At 36.9% G+C, this 15,310-nt stretch overlaps 1 protein-coding gene across 1 annotated transcript; it reads right to left on the reverse strand.

Moving 5' to 3' along the window:
• Positions 1–2,219: 2,219 nt before the first annotated feature.
• Positions 2,220–15,093, reverse strand: cop1 (COP1 E3 ubiquitin ligase). The gene is given in 21 exon segments (XM_056744269.1): positions 2,220–3,302; positions 3,658–3,702; positions 5,172–5,332; positions 5,510–5,634; positions 6,410–6,527; positions 6,628–6,744; positions 6,827–6,908; positions 7,546–7,654; positions 7,756–7,899; positions 9,037–9,172; positions 9,257–9,371; positions 9,451–9,488; positions 9,491–9,507; positions 11,543–11,634; positions 11,766–11,825; positions 11,908–11,976; positions 13,115–13,234; positions 13,663–13,727; positions 13,829–13,926; positions 14,025–14,084; positions 14,549–15,093. Coding segments are annotated over 21 exon segments (2,031 nt in total). The 5' UTR covers positions 14,791–15,093; the 3' UTR covers positions 2,220–3,284.
• Between the last annotated feature and the right edge of the window lie 217 nt (positions 15,094–15,310).

Here is a 15,310-nt window from a genome sequence, read left to right on the forward strand (position 1 = left end):
ATAAATACCGTTGGTTTATAAGAATATAGTGAAGCGAGGGGCCATCCACATCATTTTGCAAGTAAAGTTGTATGTACATATAAATGTGACATGTAATACTTTCGATTGGATGTAAATTGGAGTGAGAACCGGTGAGCTCATGACAGCTAAACTCTTATATAGCAATAATGGTGCACTAGAAAAGCTCATCCGTTGATCTGGGTTTTAATAGGAAACAACTAAATAGGAAACTTTGCGATACTCTTTTGAAGACTTCCATCCATGGAATGGACTGCATTTTCACATACTGTATACCATCTGAGGTCCATCTCAAGTCAACATAGAATTGCTTTTGACTCTAACTAGTCTGATAACACTGTATATTGTTTTGTCTCCATTCTGCTTGTCAGAGATAAAGAAAGTAGGTATTTTTCGCTGTAAAGATTCATTGTATTCTTATTACGATGCTCTCAGATAGAATGCGGTGTCGTGGTAATGGAATGAGATTCAATCTTACCTCCATTCAGAGTGACGGGCGTTTTATGTTTGTAATTTATGAACTGTTGTACAGAGCTTCATGGAACATCGCTCTTAAATTACACCATTGTTTAGCATTCATGACTGCGGCTAGCATGAACCTTTAATGGTTTTAGCCTTGACAGAGGAAGAAAGCTTCTTAGAGACGTGTTCTTCTTTTGACCGTCGAGGCTGAATTCTTGAGTTGATGCACCCATAAAGGATACTGATAAAAGTTTGCAAGATCTCTTAAGAATACAGAGGAAAATATTATCATTTAGTACTACTGAACTTCTAATGTATCGACTACTAAGGTACAATAGAGAAAAGGGTTCACAGAAAGAACGTTTCCTTCGTTAATAATCAATAACTTGGAAAGGAACAAGCTAAACAGGTACATTTGTATTGATCGAACGATAGAAATGCTGAGAACAGAAGTTCTGTATTGTGTTAGGCGTGCTTGCAAATTCATTGTAATCCAAAAGTGAGCGTTCCAGCTCACTTTGAGTTTTAACTGAACGACATGAATGGTTCTTTATGAAATAACAAACCTCAATAGTCTTGGTACTCCAAAATGTGTCTGAGGAAATAACAGAAGCTCCTCATTTCAGTTTCTCTTCTCTTCTGAGCTGTGCACTAATGATGCCGCCTTGCTGTGAAACACTGGAGAGTCCCTAACTAAACCTTTACATGATGTCAACCTTAAGAAGCCCCGAAGGCCTCACTACAGTCCTCAGAGCCGGACTCCACACAAAGGGTCTAGTTAACTTGGAAGGAAACAACACGGGTCTAAGTTGAGTTAAGACAAAGTTTGACAAGTATCTACAGAATGTAACATTATTATGACTCGCTTCTCTAAGTTAGCTCAGTATATGCTGTATGTGTACTTCCTTACATGAGTGTTTACAGCATGAGGTATGTATAAACTGCAATATACAACTTAATACATTTGTTGCTATTTACGTTGCGTTCCAATGAAATCAAACCCTTGACAATGGCTCTTAAAGTGAAGGTAATTGGAAAAGGAATGCAATGTTACGGCCATTCATTTTCTTCGGTATGTTGGATGTGAGCTTTGCACATTTAGACCCTGGAACCTCTTCACATTTATCTTGAACAGATTGGCTTCAACCACCGAACTAGATGTATAATCCTAATAATGGTTTCAGGTAATACTTATTTCCAGTTGAATTTAGGTCTGGGCTCTGAGCCATTACAGATTTTCAACATTCATTTTTTTCCAGCCGGAAAATGAATCTGCCCTCAATGCAGATCTCTGCATATTCTCCTGCAGTAATTCCATATATTTCCCTATTTTTGTCATTCTTGATGGCAACAAACCCTGTTCCTATGAGCACCCATCATCACTCACGAGAGTACGGATGAAGTTATTGGGTGTTGGGCTTCATTTGTTTGCAGTGAATGCAAACAACAGAGGTTGCGATTTATCACATGAGAAATAACACCTTTGTGTCCTTGCCATTTTCGATGAATAGTAAAACACAAGCAAGACGGTAGAGTACTACAGACTACAGCCTTGACGAAGAGCAAAGTAGTTGGAAGTGCTTGCCTTATGGTCTCTGACATCACACTTGAATGAGGCCAGCAATGAATAAATAACTTGATACATGAACGCCTTAAAAGATACATTACAAAGTAAGGGATTCAAATGAAACCCAAAGCAGACATCTATCTGCAGAAAGAGCGACACAATGCATAACCAATGAAAAAAAGAATCATTTATTTATTCAAATGAACGTGTTAAAAGGAGTAAATAATAATCAGAATTACTGGGCTGCAACAGAGAACTTGTGAATAAAGCTTGAAACCTAAATGCTATGACGGGTCCAATGTTTACACAATTTCTATAAATTATTCAAAATAAATAACACTTGTACAAGAACTCAAAGATGAGAGAGCAGCAATGTAACGGGTGTGATGTTAAATAATCCAAATGATGTATACATAGTGTCATTAAGATCTGACCAGTTATCATTCAGTCCACGCTTAAAAATGTGTGACCACGTGAAACCGCCACAGGGATCGTAGAAAAATCGTCCTTTGCCTGTAGAGATGTGAAACCGCGAAAAACCAATCTCATACCGAGGTTGTTCGGGCGTAGGACATTGGGGAACGTACATCAATTTAAAAGTAAATACCAAATTATGAGTTCATTATGAATACACAAAATATAATGTCCACATACCAACCAAAAAAAGCTAAAGAGGTCCAGTAATCCATTTCGGGAGACTGTCGGAATATGCCAAAGCTTATACACATCTTATGGATATACAGACGCAGTGTATGGGGAAAAAAAAAGTATATGGACACAACAGGCTCAAAAGAATCGAAATTTATACAACAAAAAGTATTTCATTGTGGTATGGTCTTGTGCTTTGGCCTTAAATGTCTCATAGCTCTTGTTCTGGCTAGAATCATATCTAGTAAAGGTTTAATCCAAGCGCTTCATTCCCTCCACATTTCAAGATGTTCTGTTATTAAGCTATAACTTTGTTAATACCTTTATTCGAAGATTTTTTTTGTCAAAAAGAGGCATTCACAACCAGCTCCCTGTCAGCACGAACAGGTCCTCATCTCGACATTTCACATACAGCGATAGTATGACGACGCAGAATGACCGAGTCTTTTACAAATGTAATGCTGATAAAAACCAGTTCTGCTGGTCGTGTTCTTGGAAATGTTTGCTCCAAGCGTCATCCCTCTTTTATGAAAGTGCCAGTGAAGCGACGGTTCTTTAAAAGGCTCCAATGACCATTTTAAGTGGACCTTCAGACCAGCTCGAGTACCTTTAGAAAAGAGAAAAAAATCATTTTTAGTGTGCTTCGATATCTTGAGAAATGAATATTCAATATATAAGTGATTGGTGACTACAGATTTACATTTACATTTTACATTTAGTCATTGTCGCAGACGCTTTTATCCAAAGCGACTTACAATGCACTTATTACAGGGACAATCCCCCTGGAGCAACATGGAGTAAAGTGTCTTGCTCAAGGACACACTGGTGGTGGATGCTGGGATCAAACCAGCAACCTTTGATTTACCAGTTCAGTGGTTTAACACACTAGACCACCATCTCTACTTGATCTACAGATCTTTCCAGCTCTCTGTAGTTAATTATGATTATGCATTATGACAAACCTTGATTGTTCCTTGACTGTTGGCTGCAATCAACACGTTTGACTCCTGAAAATCAAAACGGAGTAATAAACAAATTTTAGTATCACTGACAAAACTTGCAAAACAGAATTTAGCTAAATCACAGGTGTAATGACTGTGTTTGAAATAAACTTGAAACAAGTTTCTATTTCATTATTCCCATGAAGAGACGAATGCACACACAGACCATGACATTTCATGTCTCAGTAATTTATGCAAGGATGTGAACGCCAATTAATTGAGACCAAGCAGAATCTTGGTTGAGTCAGCACATTCATTCTGCACATAATTATTGTTGCTTTTTTCTTGGAAAAATGTCATGAGAAAAAGGTGCATAACACACGTGGGATCAGACGGAGGACGTGTTCTTTAAGAGGGGACATGATTAAAAAAGGAAGGGCGACTTTCATCCATGTTTCAGAATTTATGTAAGTCACCAGAACATCCAACACATTCTCACAGAAATTCGTAGCTATTTTACGATGTGGTCAAATGGTACCATCTGATTTGTATTTTTTAGTACCATTTGCTATCGCGCCAGTGCTGTTACACTGGGTTCACACCTAACGCGAATAGATAACATTCAAAGTCAATGCAAAGACACGTAAGATACGAACTTGCGGTAGGCAGTGCAATTAATAATAAAAACTATATTTTTATATAGCTCCTTTAAAGTAGCTTCTCATGCACTTTACATAACAAGTAAATGATAAAACAACACACAAAAAACAGGTTATATACATATACAAATAGATACATAAAAGTCAGGAAAAGGCTCTTTATTTAAGTTTTTAAATAAAATTCCAAAGCCATGGAGCCTAAGAGTGAATGATGCGAATCGGGTGCGAACGCTCGTCAATCTCGTCTTCCGCATAGGCTGAAAAAATGTGTCGGATCACGTCACCACGCGAAAATAACAAACTTTTCCATCGAGTAATAAAGAGGCTTCAGTATTGACTTTTCTAATGATGATACACATGGTACTAATTCATACAAATTTGGTACCTCGTAAAACACATACTCATTAAAAATTCCTGTGAGATTATGTTGGGTCAAGCTTGCAAACAGAAAATCAAGTGTCTGCTTTGTTTATAAATGTAGACTGGTTGGGCAAATGGTTGTTTAAATAAAGTTAAACCCATTGCCCACAACCCTTTTATACAGCCAAACCAAATATGTCAAAATTTTTCACATAATTACAGTTTATTCGCTATAAGTCAGAAAAAAGTAATAAAATAGGACAAGAACTCAGAGTTAAAGTTTCAGGTCAAGTGTCCCAAGTTTGACCAATTTTACCGGTAGTCCACTGTATGAAGAATTTTGTGCAACAGTTGACTTTTTTGCTATTCTCACTTAAATAAATGAAACTAGTAAACAAATATCAAAATAATATCTGGTGTTCGAATAATATTTTGGTTTGACTGTATGTTTCCCATAATCTAGCAACACATCAGATGTTATGTCAAACGTGATCCACAGTAGACACAAAGTCATACCCCATCAGGTAGTGCTCTCCAACAGACCGCACTGACAAACTCGTTGGTGTCGTCCTCCTTTTTGTCCTTGTCCAGGACACTCTTCACAGTGTCAAACTTGAAAGTGAGAAGCGTCTTGGAGAGCCCCTTATAATACAGGTAGAGCGAATTGTTTTCACTTCCTATGGGGAAAGAAAATGATCCTGATGAATGGCTCGTGTTTTTTTAATTAATTCAAAAATGATCATGAATTCTACATTTATTTATTCTTTAGCAAATAAAATCAATTAGTCGCACTAGAAATAAAAACAACCCTTTTTCACACGTCTAAATGGATGGATTGCTTTACTCCCACTCACCACATGCTACATAGTCTCCATTAGATGCCAGACCCACAAAGTTCTTCTCATTGATGTGGCCTTTGAAGGAGCGGAGGCAATGGGGCTTGTTCACGTTCCAGAGTTTGAGCTGGCTGTCTGTTGAGCTGTGGGAATGTCATGCGTGAATTTAGCGGCTTGGTTTTCAATACATGAGCTGTTAGTTATTAGAGGTGTAACGGTTTAAATTTCTCATGGTTTGGTTTGTGTGGTTATGGTTTTGTAAGTACTTGGATTGGGAAATTTGAGGGCAATACCGAAATTTCTTAACTTTGGAATCAGCCAAAATGTCAACAGTGATTGAAATATGTAGAAAACAAATATGAACAATTTTAACATTTTAGCAATATTGAAAACCAGTAAGAAATGGTTTCCATCTTTAGCTACATTAGAGTTTTATCAAGGTTTAGAAACATCACATTTAAATAGGGCTGTTGAATAATTAACTGCATAAAATTAATAAATGTTTATATATAAACACATAATTTAAATGTGTTTATATATATATATATATATATATATATATATATATATATATATATATATACGTACAGTATATATTTGTTAATATATACATGCAAATATTTCCTAAATATATACATGTACTGTATGTGTACGCGTTTATAAATACAAAATTAATATGCACAGACATATTATGTGAACACAAACTTTTATTCTGACTGTGATTAATCACCATAAATCGTTGAACAGCCCTACTTGCTGTTCAGGATAAACTTTATGGACGGCACACCACAGGATCTGTTTTTACAGGAACTTCTTCACTCCATTTGTAAAACATGAAGTAACTTTGTGCCAATGACTAATACTAATACACCGATGACATTCATATCCCATAAATAAACAAAAGATGTGTATACATACGCAGACACGATCTCTTCCCCGTTGACAAACTTGGCATACGATACCGCTTTCCTGTGGCCTTTGAATACCATAATGGGCTGCTTAGTGTTTCTCAGGTCGTAGTAGTGAACACAGTGGTCTACATGAGATTTCAGACAGGTCAAAAAGTTTGAAACTTTGAACGGATCAATTCAAATGAATTTTGTATATGCTATGATGTATAAAGAACAACCCTGTACCTGCACAACCAAAGGCAAGGTGATATCGAGAGGTGGGGCTGAACTTGACACAGCATACATTGGCCTTCGCTTCGATGCTGGCTACTGAATTGTCCAGGTTGGTGGACCACAACTTGACTGGGAATAAGACAACCCATTCGTGAGTATTTACACAAGAATATCTCAATAAGAATATCTGATAAAACAACGGAAGACATACCTTTTGCATCGTCTGATCCTGACGCTAAGAGCTTGGGATCCATGAGGTTGAAATCCACACTCCAACATCGCTTTTCATGCTCCTGTGTAATTCAGAGGTCAGTATCTGACTTTAAAAAGCATAAAATGCTATACAAATTTGTTCTCGTCTTAAAGAATAAATCTGAAATAATTGCACTTTGATAAAAACTCTATGAACCTAGATGAAATAAAAACTAAGACTAAACACAGGTTAAACATGGGTCATCTCTCAACCAAATATTCGTTTTTTTCCCTCACAAGCAATGAGACATTGAGATTTTAATTGAGTGGAATACTAAAATGTCCACAGGCGAAAAGTATTGGATTAAAATACTTAAATGACCCTAAAATCACTTTCCAACGTGTACACAAAGATCTGAGTATGGATTTCCAGACATTATCTGGTTATAACCAACAAATTACTTATGTACCGATGCTAACAAACTAGGCAAACATCGATTTAACGGATTTAAATCAATCGCTTGCAATGAAATTATGTTGTTTGGGAATAAAATGTTTGAGAATTATGTAGTATTAGTTCATTTTAATGAACTAAACCGAACAAGCAATAAAAATCAATTCGAGTGCAGGTGCCAAATAGAGAAATTACAGCTCCCAATTTACTCTAAAGAATAAAAAAAGGGATCAAAATGCTGCAACCGAATCTGATAAACCATGAGAAACAGACACCATCAATACCTGGTAGACCTTTGACCTCTGCCCTGTGAACCCATCCCACAGAATGACGGTCCCTTCATAGTCGCTGCTGGCCAAAAGATTTTTGTGGTAGCTACTCCAGCTGATACAGCTGGTGGATAGAGCGACAGGAAGACAAATGTGACGGCCTGTTGTGCCATTGCATAATACAGAACATTCAGGCCAGCCCCTGATTTCAGATACTCTTTATACCTAATTTTAGAGTTACATGTCATCTCGTTGACAGGATAATGAATGTCCACGGCATCCTGGATCACAGTTCCGTACTCAAACACTTTAATTTTCTTAGTGACACCCGCAATGGCAAAGTAATCACAGTCGCGGTCAAACTCAATGCTGAAAAAGAAGAGAAAGAGAGAGAGAGAGAGAGAGAGAGAGAGAGAGAGAGAGAAAGAGAGAGAGAGAGAGAGAACAAGTGTTAGAACAACGAGTTCTCCTGACTTTGCATGCTCATTATCTGCTCTAGTTCACACACACATACACACACACGCACACACACTCACGCACACACACACACACACACTGAGAGAGACACTGTAATATAGCTAAACTACCTATCAGCCTCTTGGGTGACCTGATACGGCATTTGTATGTGATGTGTGTTTGTGTGATGCTATAATGCAATGAACTTTTACATTACTGCAGCTAAAGGCCAAGTTTATTTGCCTGGTTGTGAATATATCTGATCTTTCTGGAAGCTCTACGGACCGCATTTCATTAATGCGTCTCCTTCGGCAAAGAAGCAAAAACGTGACGTTATCTTCGTTCTCTGTCACTCGCCTTAGTGCTTCGAAAGGGAGGGGTAGAGTGAGCCTTTGGTTGCAATTCGTAATCTCACCACTAGTTGCCAGTAGATTTCTTAAACTGGACATTTAAGGCGTTTTGACTTATTGATGGCAAGTCAGCTAGTAAGCTAGTAGGTTGAATTGCCCATGGTAACAATACTGAGCAAATTAATCATAATAGATATAGCATTTTTTTTAATAGCGGATATTAAAATATTGAATAGCGACAAAAGACTTCAGAAAGTAGTCTTTGTCATAAAAATAGTCCTGAAGTGTGTAATTTACTTGAAATAAAATCACATCAAAAAACAATATGAATTCTTTATCACTCCCATAACTCATCCATAAATGAACATGAGATGTGTGGCAGATCAATGGAGAACAGTAAATGATGCTGACATGAGGAGGAAATGACATCCCGTTAAACATGATGGAGCATGTTAACCACTAGATCACAAGAAAAATGGTCCGAGCTAATGAAAATATTTCTACACAATGACAGAAATATCAAACAAGTGTCAATTCCAGAATATAGAATTGAAATGGTGCACGGACTTTCATTTTCTATCCTATTCAGTAATACAATACTGCCCTCTGCTGGTTTCTTCAAAAATGAAACTGATATAAGATTCCACAAAACGTGTGTTTATCTTATAGAGTACACTGAATAATTTTTGAGTGATCTTACCTGGACACAATACTGGAGCCATTATAGAGGTCACTAGCGTATGAAAGGGTGGCCAGAGGCCTCACAGAGTTGTAACGGGTGAATTTTGATAGACACTCCATGAAGTCATCTAGCTGGTTAACCGTCCTGCTGTCATCTAATATAAGAAAAAAAAAATCGTCATCTCAAGGACAATAAAACTAATTCTCAGTCCTGTTACTTTCAAAGAAAAAAAAGTAACCTGTTATTCGAGACATCCTATTGGAGAAATAACACTGCTCCAGATCCTCAAAGTGTGCGGTTAGTCGCTTCCGCCGGGACGCCAAAGTGCTGTTGTACCAAGTTTGTCTTTTACCCTGAAATTATGAGAATATAACATTTAATATCATAGCTAGACAACAATAAAACAGACTTAGCAAAAAAGCTTGATTTTACCTGTGAGCTTCCACCAAAAGGGGGTTGAATGTACTCTGTGGGTCTATTATGCTACTGCTGAAAATGAAAAACAAAACAGATTATTTTCATTGGAATATGCTACATGGCACACAGTCTCTTCAGCTTTAGCCGTTTCTGTTGAAGCACCATGATGCACATAAGTGGTGCGCAGATGTGCATGCGTACCCAAAATAAAGAATGCGCTCTGTAAATAAGTTTAGACCGCCCATTGCGTACTGACATGGTTGAAAGCTTTTAATGCACAAGTACAATCACAATCACCGTTTTAGACGGCCTAAATGTATTACTGGAAAAGATTTACGTTTGAACTGAATGCTGCTAAAACTTATGTGGTATGTTCCCGGTGTTAAACGGATCCTGGGTCTGAATGATGACAAACCGGAGTATTCGTAACTCCGCCTTTAACGGTTCATGCCGCGCAGCCTCTGTGAATGTCTGGATTTGCACTGCTCAGCGCTGCACGTCGGAATAAACGCTGCTTCTCTTAAACTTTCTAAAGGACAAGCTGTTTAAACTTGACACTGGCACCCAGGCGTGTTTATCAATGTTAAACTCCATGTGCGCTCGCAAATGCTCGCAAACTTCTCAGCAACCTGTCAAAAAATCGAAAAGGTTGTCGTTTTAGGTTTCAAAATTGGTGTTAAATATTAATATTAACTAATGTAAGAAGTAATATGTTTTCATTGTGTTTTAAGTTTCATTTAAAATAATAGAAATATAGTTTTAATCACACTGTATTATTTTGTTTATTGTTCTTTAAAGTAACTTTTTTTAATAGGTAAATATAATTTGTCACACTATGTGAAGTGTGAGCACCAAACCGAATCTACAGGTGCTGTCTTGAGAGCCTGACAGAAAAACTTACGTGCACCCCTGGTTATGCACTTACTGCAAACTTTGAATTAAATATCACACCTCAAAGTGTTTGTTATAACTGTCTAGACCACACATACAAAAGCTGAGCAAGTAAGTATGCATTGTAGGTAGTGAAAAAGGAAAGAGCTACACGTCACTACCAGAGATATTTTTGTAGGTAATATGATCAATCACAGACTTTAAGTTTGCTGGAATTTGTCCCTAAATATAAACTAGTCACAAGTGTAAACCCTTTCCCTGTTAAGGAAGAAAAATAAAATCATTCATTAGATTTTGCTATATCTACTCCACTTGACGTATAAATCTGTGATTAATTGGGCTGCTCTGACAAAGACGAATCTGCAACGTCCTTACATACAGAACAATAAACAAGTACTATATTAAATTAAACTGTGTGCTGTGTCTGTTGATACACTACTCTTTAAAACTTTATATTCAAATATTCTATATATTACACGTTATAGTAAAATTTTCGCATTTGAAGGTTCTCTGACATATTCTTATTCTGTCACAAATTATTGACATTATGTGATGTTATTTTTTATGTTTACATTTGGGACTTTTTAGTAAAGAAAAGGTTATTATAACATGGTCACATGGAATGCAAACACTATCTTTTTCAGCTCATTATCTCAAAACTGCACCAAATGCAAATAGAACCTTATAATTCCAAGGCAACTGAATGTTAAATTGATCAAAACTATGTCATAAAAGAGATATATCTATGAGAATAATGTTGAAAAACATAAAAAATAAATCAATTCAATAAATAAACAATCTTCAAAGTACTATTCATTTATCTAGAATTTGTACAAACAAAAAAACTCTTGACGTTTTATTAAGCAGCATCTTGAGGACTTACCCCGAGATGTGTTTTAAACCGTAATGAATGTTTTCTTATCACTGTGAGCCTTATTGGCTTTATTTTCTAGGTAACTCTTTGAAAAAAATGTTTATTTTGTAATGAACTTATACGATTCTTTTTTTTTTAAAACACATTCAGTCAATTAACCCTAAACGTTTGAACACTTCTGCACAGGCACTATAGAATAATATGATGCAATAACATAAATGTTGTTTTAATGGAAATATGCATGACGTTTAAAAATAACAACTTAATGGTTTTATATTATATATTTGATCTTTTTTACATTTGAAACAATCTTTTTTACATTTGAAACGTGGTTGGTCTTACCTGGGTGCAGGAGAAGGAGCTTCAAACTGGGGGACAGTGCTGTCTAAATTGTGGTCCATATCACTCACTGGCGAGTACATACCACTCATTTCCTTAAACAAAAAGATATATCATTCATTTCACTTACAAGCATCTCAAATATCTACAGAAACAATGATATCTGTGCAAGGCTATCCAAAAAAGACCCCTTAATGAAAGTTATGTGCCTCTATATTGAACTGACCTCAACTCGTTTAATATCCTCTTCCAAGAAGTTTAGTTCTTTTTGTAACTGTTCCAGTTGCTGTTGAAGACATAGAAATAGCTGTAAGGTCAATAATGTCTCTATCAACAACTGTACATTTTTTTAAATGAAGCTGTGAAACCTCTCTTTTATTTCTTCTGGCTTCCTTTAGGAATTCCATAAGGATTTGGCGCTGAGCGGCTTGGGATTCCTGTGAAGAGATATAACCCGATAGTTTTGCAAAAAATTATAATACAAATAAATAGTTGATTAAGGGAGTACTCAGAAAGTCAGAGCGTCTCTCTGGATGCTTGTATTATGACATCACTAAAACAGCTTCAGGAATTTTCGTACAAGACGCTTCTTTGTACTTTGCAAGCAATGTACACAGCTGGTCAAAAGTCTTTGAACACTTGAATGAAATGTTTGTTATTGTCTTATAAAGGTGTATGCTTAAATGTCTGAAATTCTAGTTTCATAGACAAAAATAGAATTTTGCAAAAATAAACCTTTTGGAGGAAATGGATAACTTTGCCTAAATAATAAAAAAAAGAACAGCCAATATGAGCTCAGAAAAGATGGGAGCTCTTTAAGTATTGTTTAAAAACATCTGCAAACTTTAGGCAAAAGGCGACTACATTGAAGATGATTATATAAAACAAATTTTATTTTATTTTTATTCACAACAAAATCTTTATAGTTCCATTTGTGGTATTCCACAGTTTTGATGAGCTAACTATTTTCCTAAATGTGAAAGAAAATATTTGAATAAGCAAGCTTAAACCTGTCTGGCACCCAAACTATTATTTAAATATTTTCACTAGTCTAGGGCGTACCACCCTGATAAAGTGTTCTTATACTTTTGACTGGTAGTGTAGTATATATTTGAATTTGATAAGTTGTGCAACAGGTTGTTAAATAAATATCCTTGAACACATTAACGTTACTAACGTACTAATGCATATAAAGTAATGACAATCACCAGAGGTGTGGTGTGTATTTGCCAGTAACCAGTATATATGTATAACACATTTTACTATACCAGTAACCATCTTGTCAGTTGATGTGCTGTAGAGACCAGCACATCTTATTAGAGCACATTAACCAGATTCCCAACAAATATGATTTCTGCGAATTGCTGCATTTATCCTCCCACTGATAAGTAAAATCAACAGAAACCCAAATCTCCACCAATCATGCGGAAATGTGCCAATTCAACACCACACACAGCACATTTGTGTCATGTTTAGCTCAAACTGAACGAAGCCATTATATATAGTGCCTGAAGAACCAAGAAGTGTAGTCCTCTGTTTGTTTGTTAACAAAAATTACATCTAGAAGATACCAACCGCCTCAAGTTGTTTCTTTTTCTGCAACAGGTACTCTAAGACATAGTTGACATTCGCTAAATCCATATTCTCTTGATCTGCGCCAAGGACGTCTTGGAAAACCTGCCATTTGGTTCCATTCTATAAAACATGTCAAATAAACAATAAGACATCCCAGAATTGTATAAGAAAAATAAATACTTTCTCTTTACTCATTAAAGGAACGGATCAACCAAAACGTATTTTAAATTGTATTATTCAATTATTTCATCCTCATGTAATGTCAAAGTGATTTAATCTCATTCCCTATTTCTCATTTTTAAAAACACAATATTTTGATCTCTAGGGACAATATTGCAAACATGTCCAAAAAACAATAAAGTAATGTCTTTGAATTACTTTTATAAATTGCTGCTTCTCTGCAAACATTGATGCGTGCAGACAAAAAATAACTGACTTTTTGATGCTTTTTAGAGCATCAATGGGCACTATGAAGTGTGCCTGAAAAAGCATTTAACAAAAAAAAAAATGTGACACTAATGCTTAAATGAATAGTAGAATGCACACACCGGATGATCCCGCTTCAGACGCTTCTCCTCAGATCTCTGCTTTTGTTTCAGGATTAGTTCATTTACTATAAAAGTTTTACATAAATGACATCAGCAAAACAATCCTTAAAATATCCACAGGTAGTCTTTTCATAATAAAGCATACAATGCATGTCACTCTACATACCTAAAAAGTTGGGGTATAGTTGATCCACGTTGTCAATGATATAATTACATTTTGGACATCTGTTGCTGTCCTCCAAACTCTGTCGTATACATTTATAACTACAGGGGAGAAATGATAGCGTCAATGTTTGATCAATATCTTGCGACAAAAAAAATGTAGTAAATTAGATAAGGTTAAGAAAAGAAACACTTCTCACCAGAAACTGTGGCCACACTTTGTCATGTGAGCTTCCTCTATCATCTCAAAACATATGGGGCTGTTAAAAAAAGAAAAAGCATGACAGGGCTGGCTTCCCTTTTCTGAAAAGCTGAAGTTTGGTCATGAAATACAGTGTTCGGAATCAGAGTCAGTCATTTTGACGCAAATATGGTTATTTGTTGTAAACGAGAATGCAGTAACACACGTGTAGGAATGTGATGACAGGCTTGAGAACAGCCTTTCAATGTCACGTGTTGGCTATGAAAGTTTTACCCTTCATACCTTCTTTACTATTATCAATTACCTTTATCCGGGCAATTAAAGGATTAAATCTAAAGTACTCCACAGTTTTGCAAGCACAGCTTTAATATAATAACATACCCACATATGAGTCATGCAAGCTGCTGCTCAAAACAAAGACGCGAAATCTTTACATTGAGAAGAATTAGCAAGTGGGTTTAGTTTAAAAGCTCCGAAAAACATTATATGGCAATGATCTCATCTGCAGCCTCGTCCACTCACCATACAAAATCATTACTCTTGTCTTCGTAAGGATTGATAAGACCATTACAAAGAGGTCTTTTCCTGCTCGATGAACCCATGCGAGCGCTTTGCCCCTCGGCTCCCGGAGTCCGCGAAGAAACCCCATTACCGGAGCTGCTCCCGTTCTGCGCACCGCCGCTCCCACTGCTCGTACCTCCGGAGCTCGTTCCGGGGACAGACCCCGGCGCACCGCCAGACTGTTGCTGACGAGCGCTCGACATGATTGAAGCCGCTTGTGCACGTCGGAAGGCCAGAGCTGAAGCTAAACCTGCGGGGCTTCACCGCATCCGGGCGGCTGTGGGAGCTACGCTAACCAGCTAAGCGACAGAGATACGTGAATACACCCCGGAACTTTACCAGAGACCTAACGTTACAGGGCGCTTGGGTGAGCACGACCGAGACGCTTCTTCTGCACGTAAGATACGCGCATTTGGGTCTGTTGGTTTGCAATAGTGAATTGCAACTACGTAGAGATTTGTTGACAACTCTGATGGCTTTAGAGAATTCAGTCCGCTCTCTGTAGAATGTTCTCGCGAGAACTTCAGCGAGTAGACGCGATGATCGGCGCCACCTGCCGATGTGGAGGAGAACTGCACGAATTCGTTGTTTTACCGAAGTTTGGGATTCTTATGAAAATTAATAATAAGTAAAAGCGTAATATCCATGTTTTCGTCCTATTGATTGACATCTGAATGATCATATTTTCACAACAAATACTATAGTTCATCTGCGTAAGGGGAC

This window comes from Triplophysa dalaica, chromosome 3 (genome assembly GCF_015846415.1).
Source record: "Triplophysa dalaica isolate WHDGS20190420 chromosome 3, ASM1584641v1, whole genome shotgun sequence".
In the NCBI taxonomy this organism is placed as follows: domain Eukaryota; kingdom Metazoa; phylum Chordata; class Actinopteri; order Cypriniformes; family Nemacheilidae; genus Triplophysa; species Triplophysa dalaica.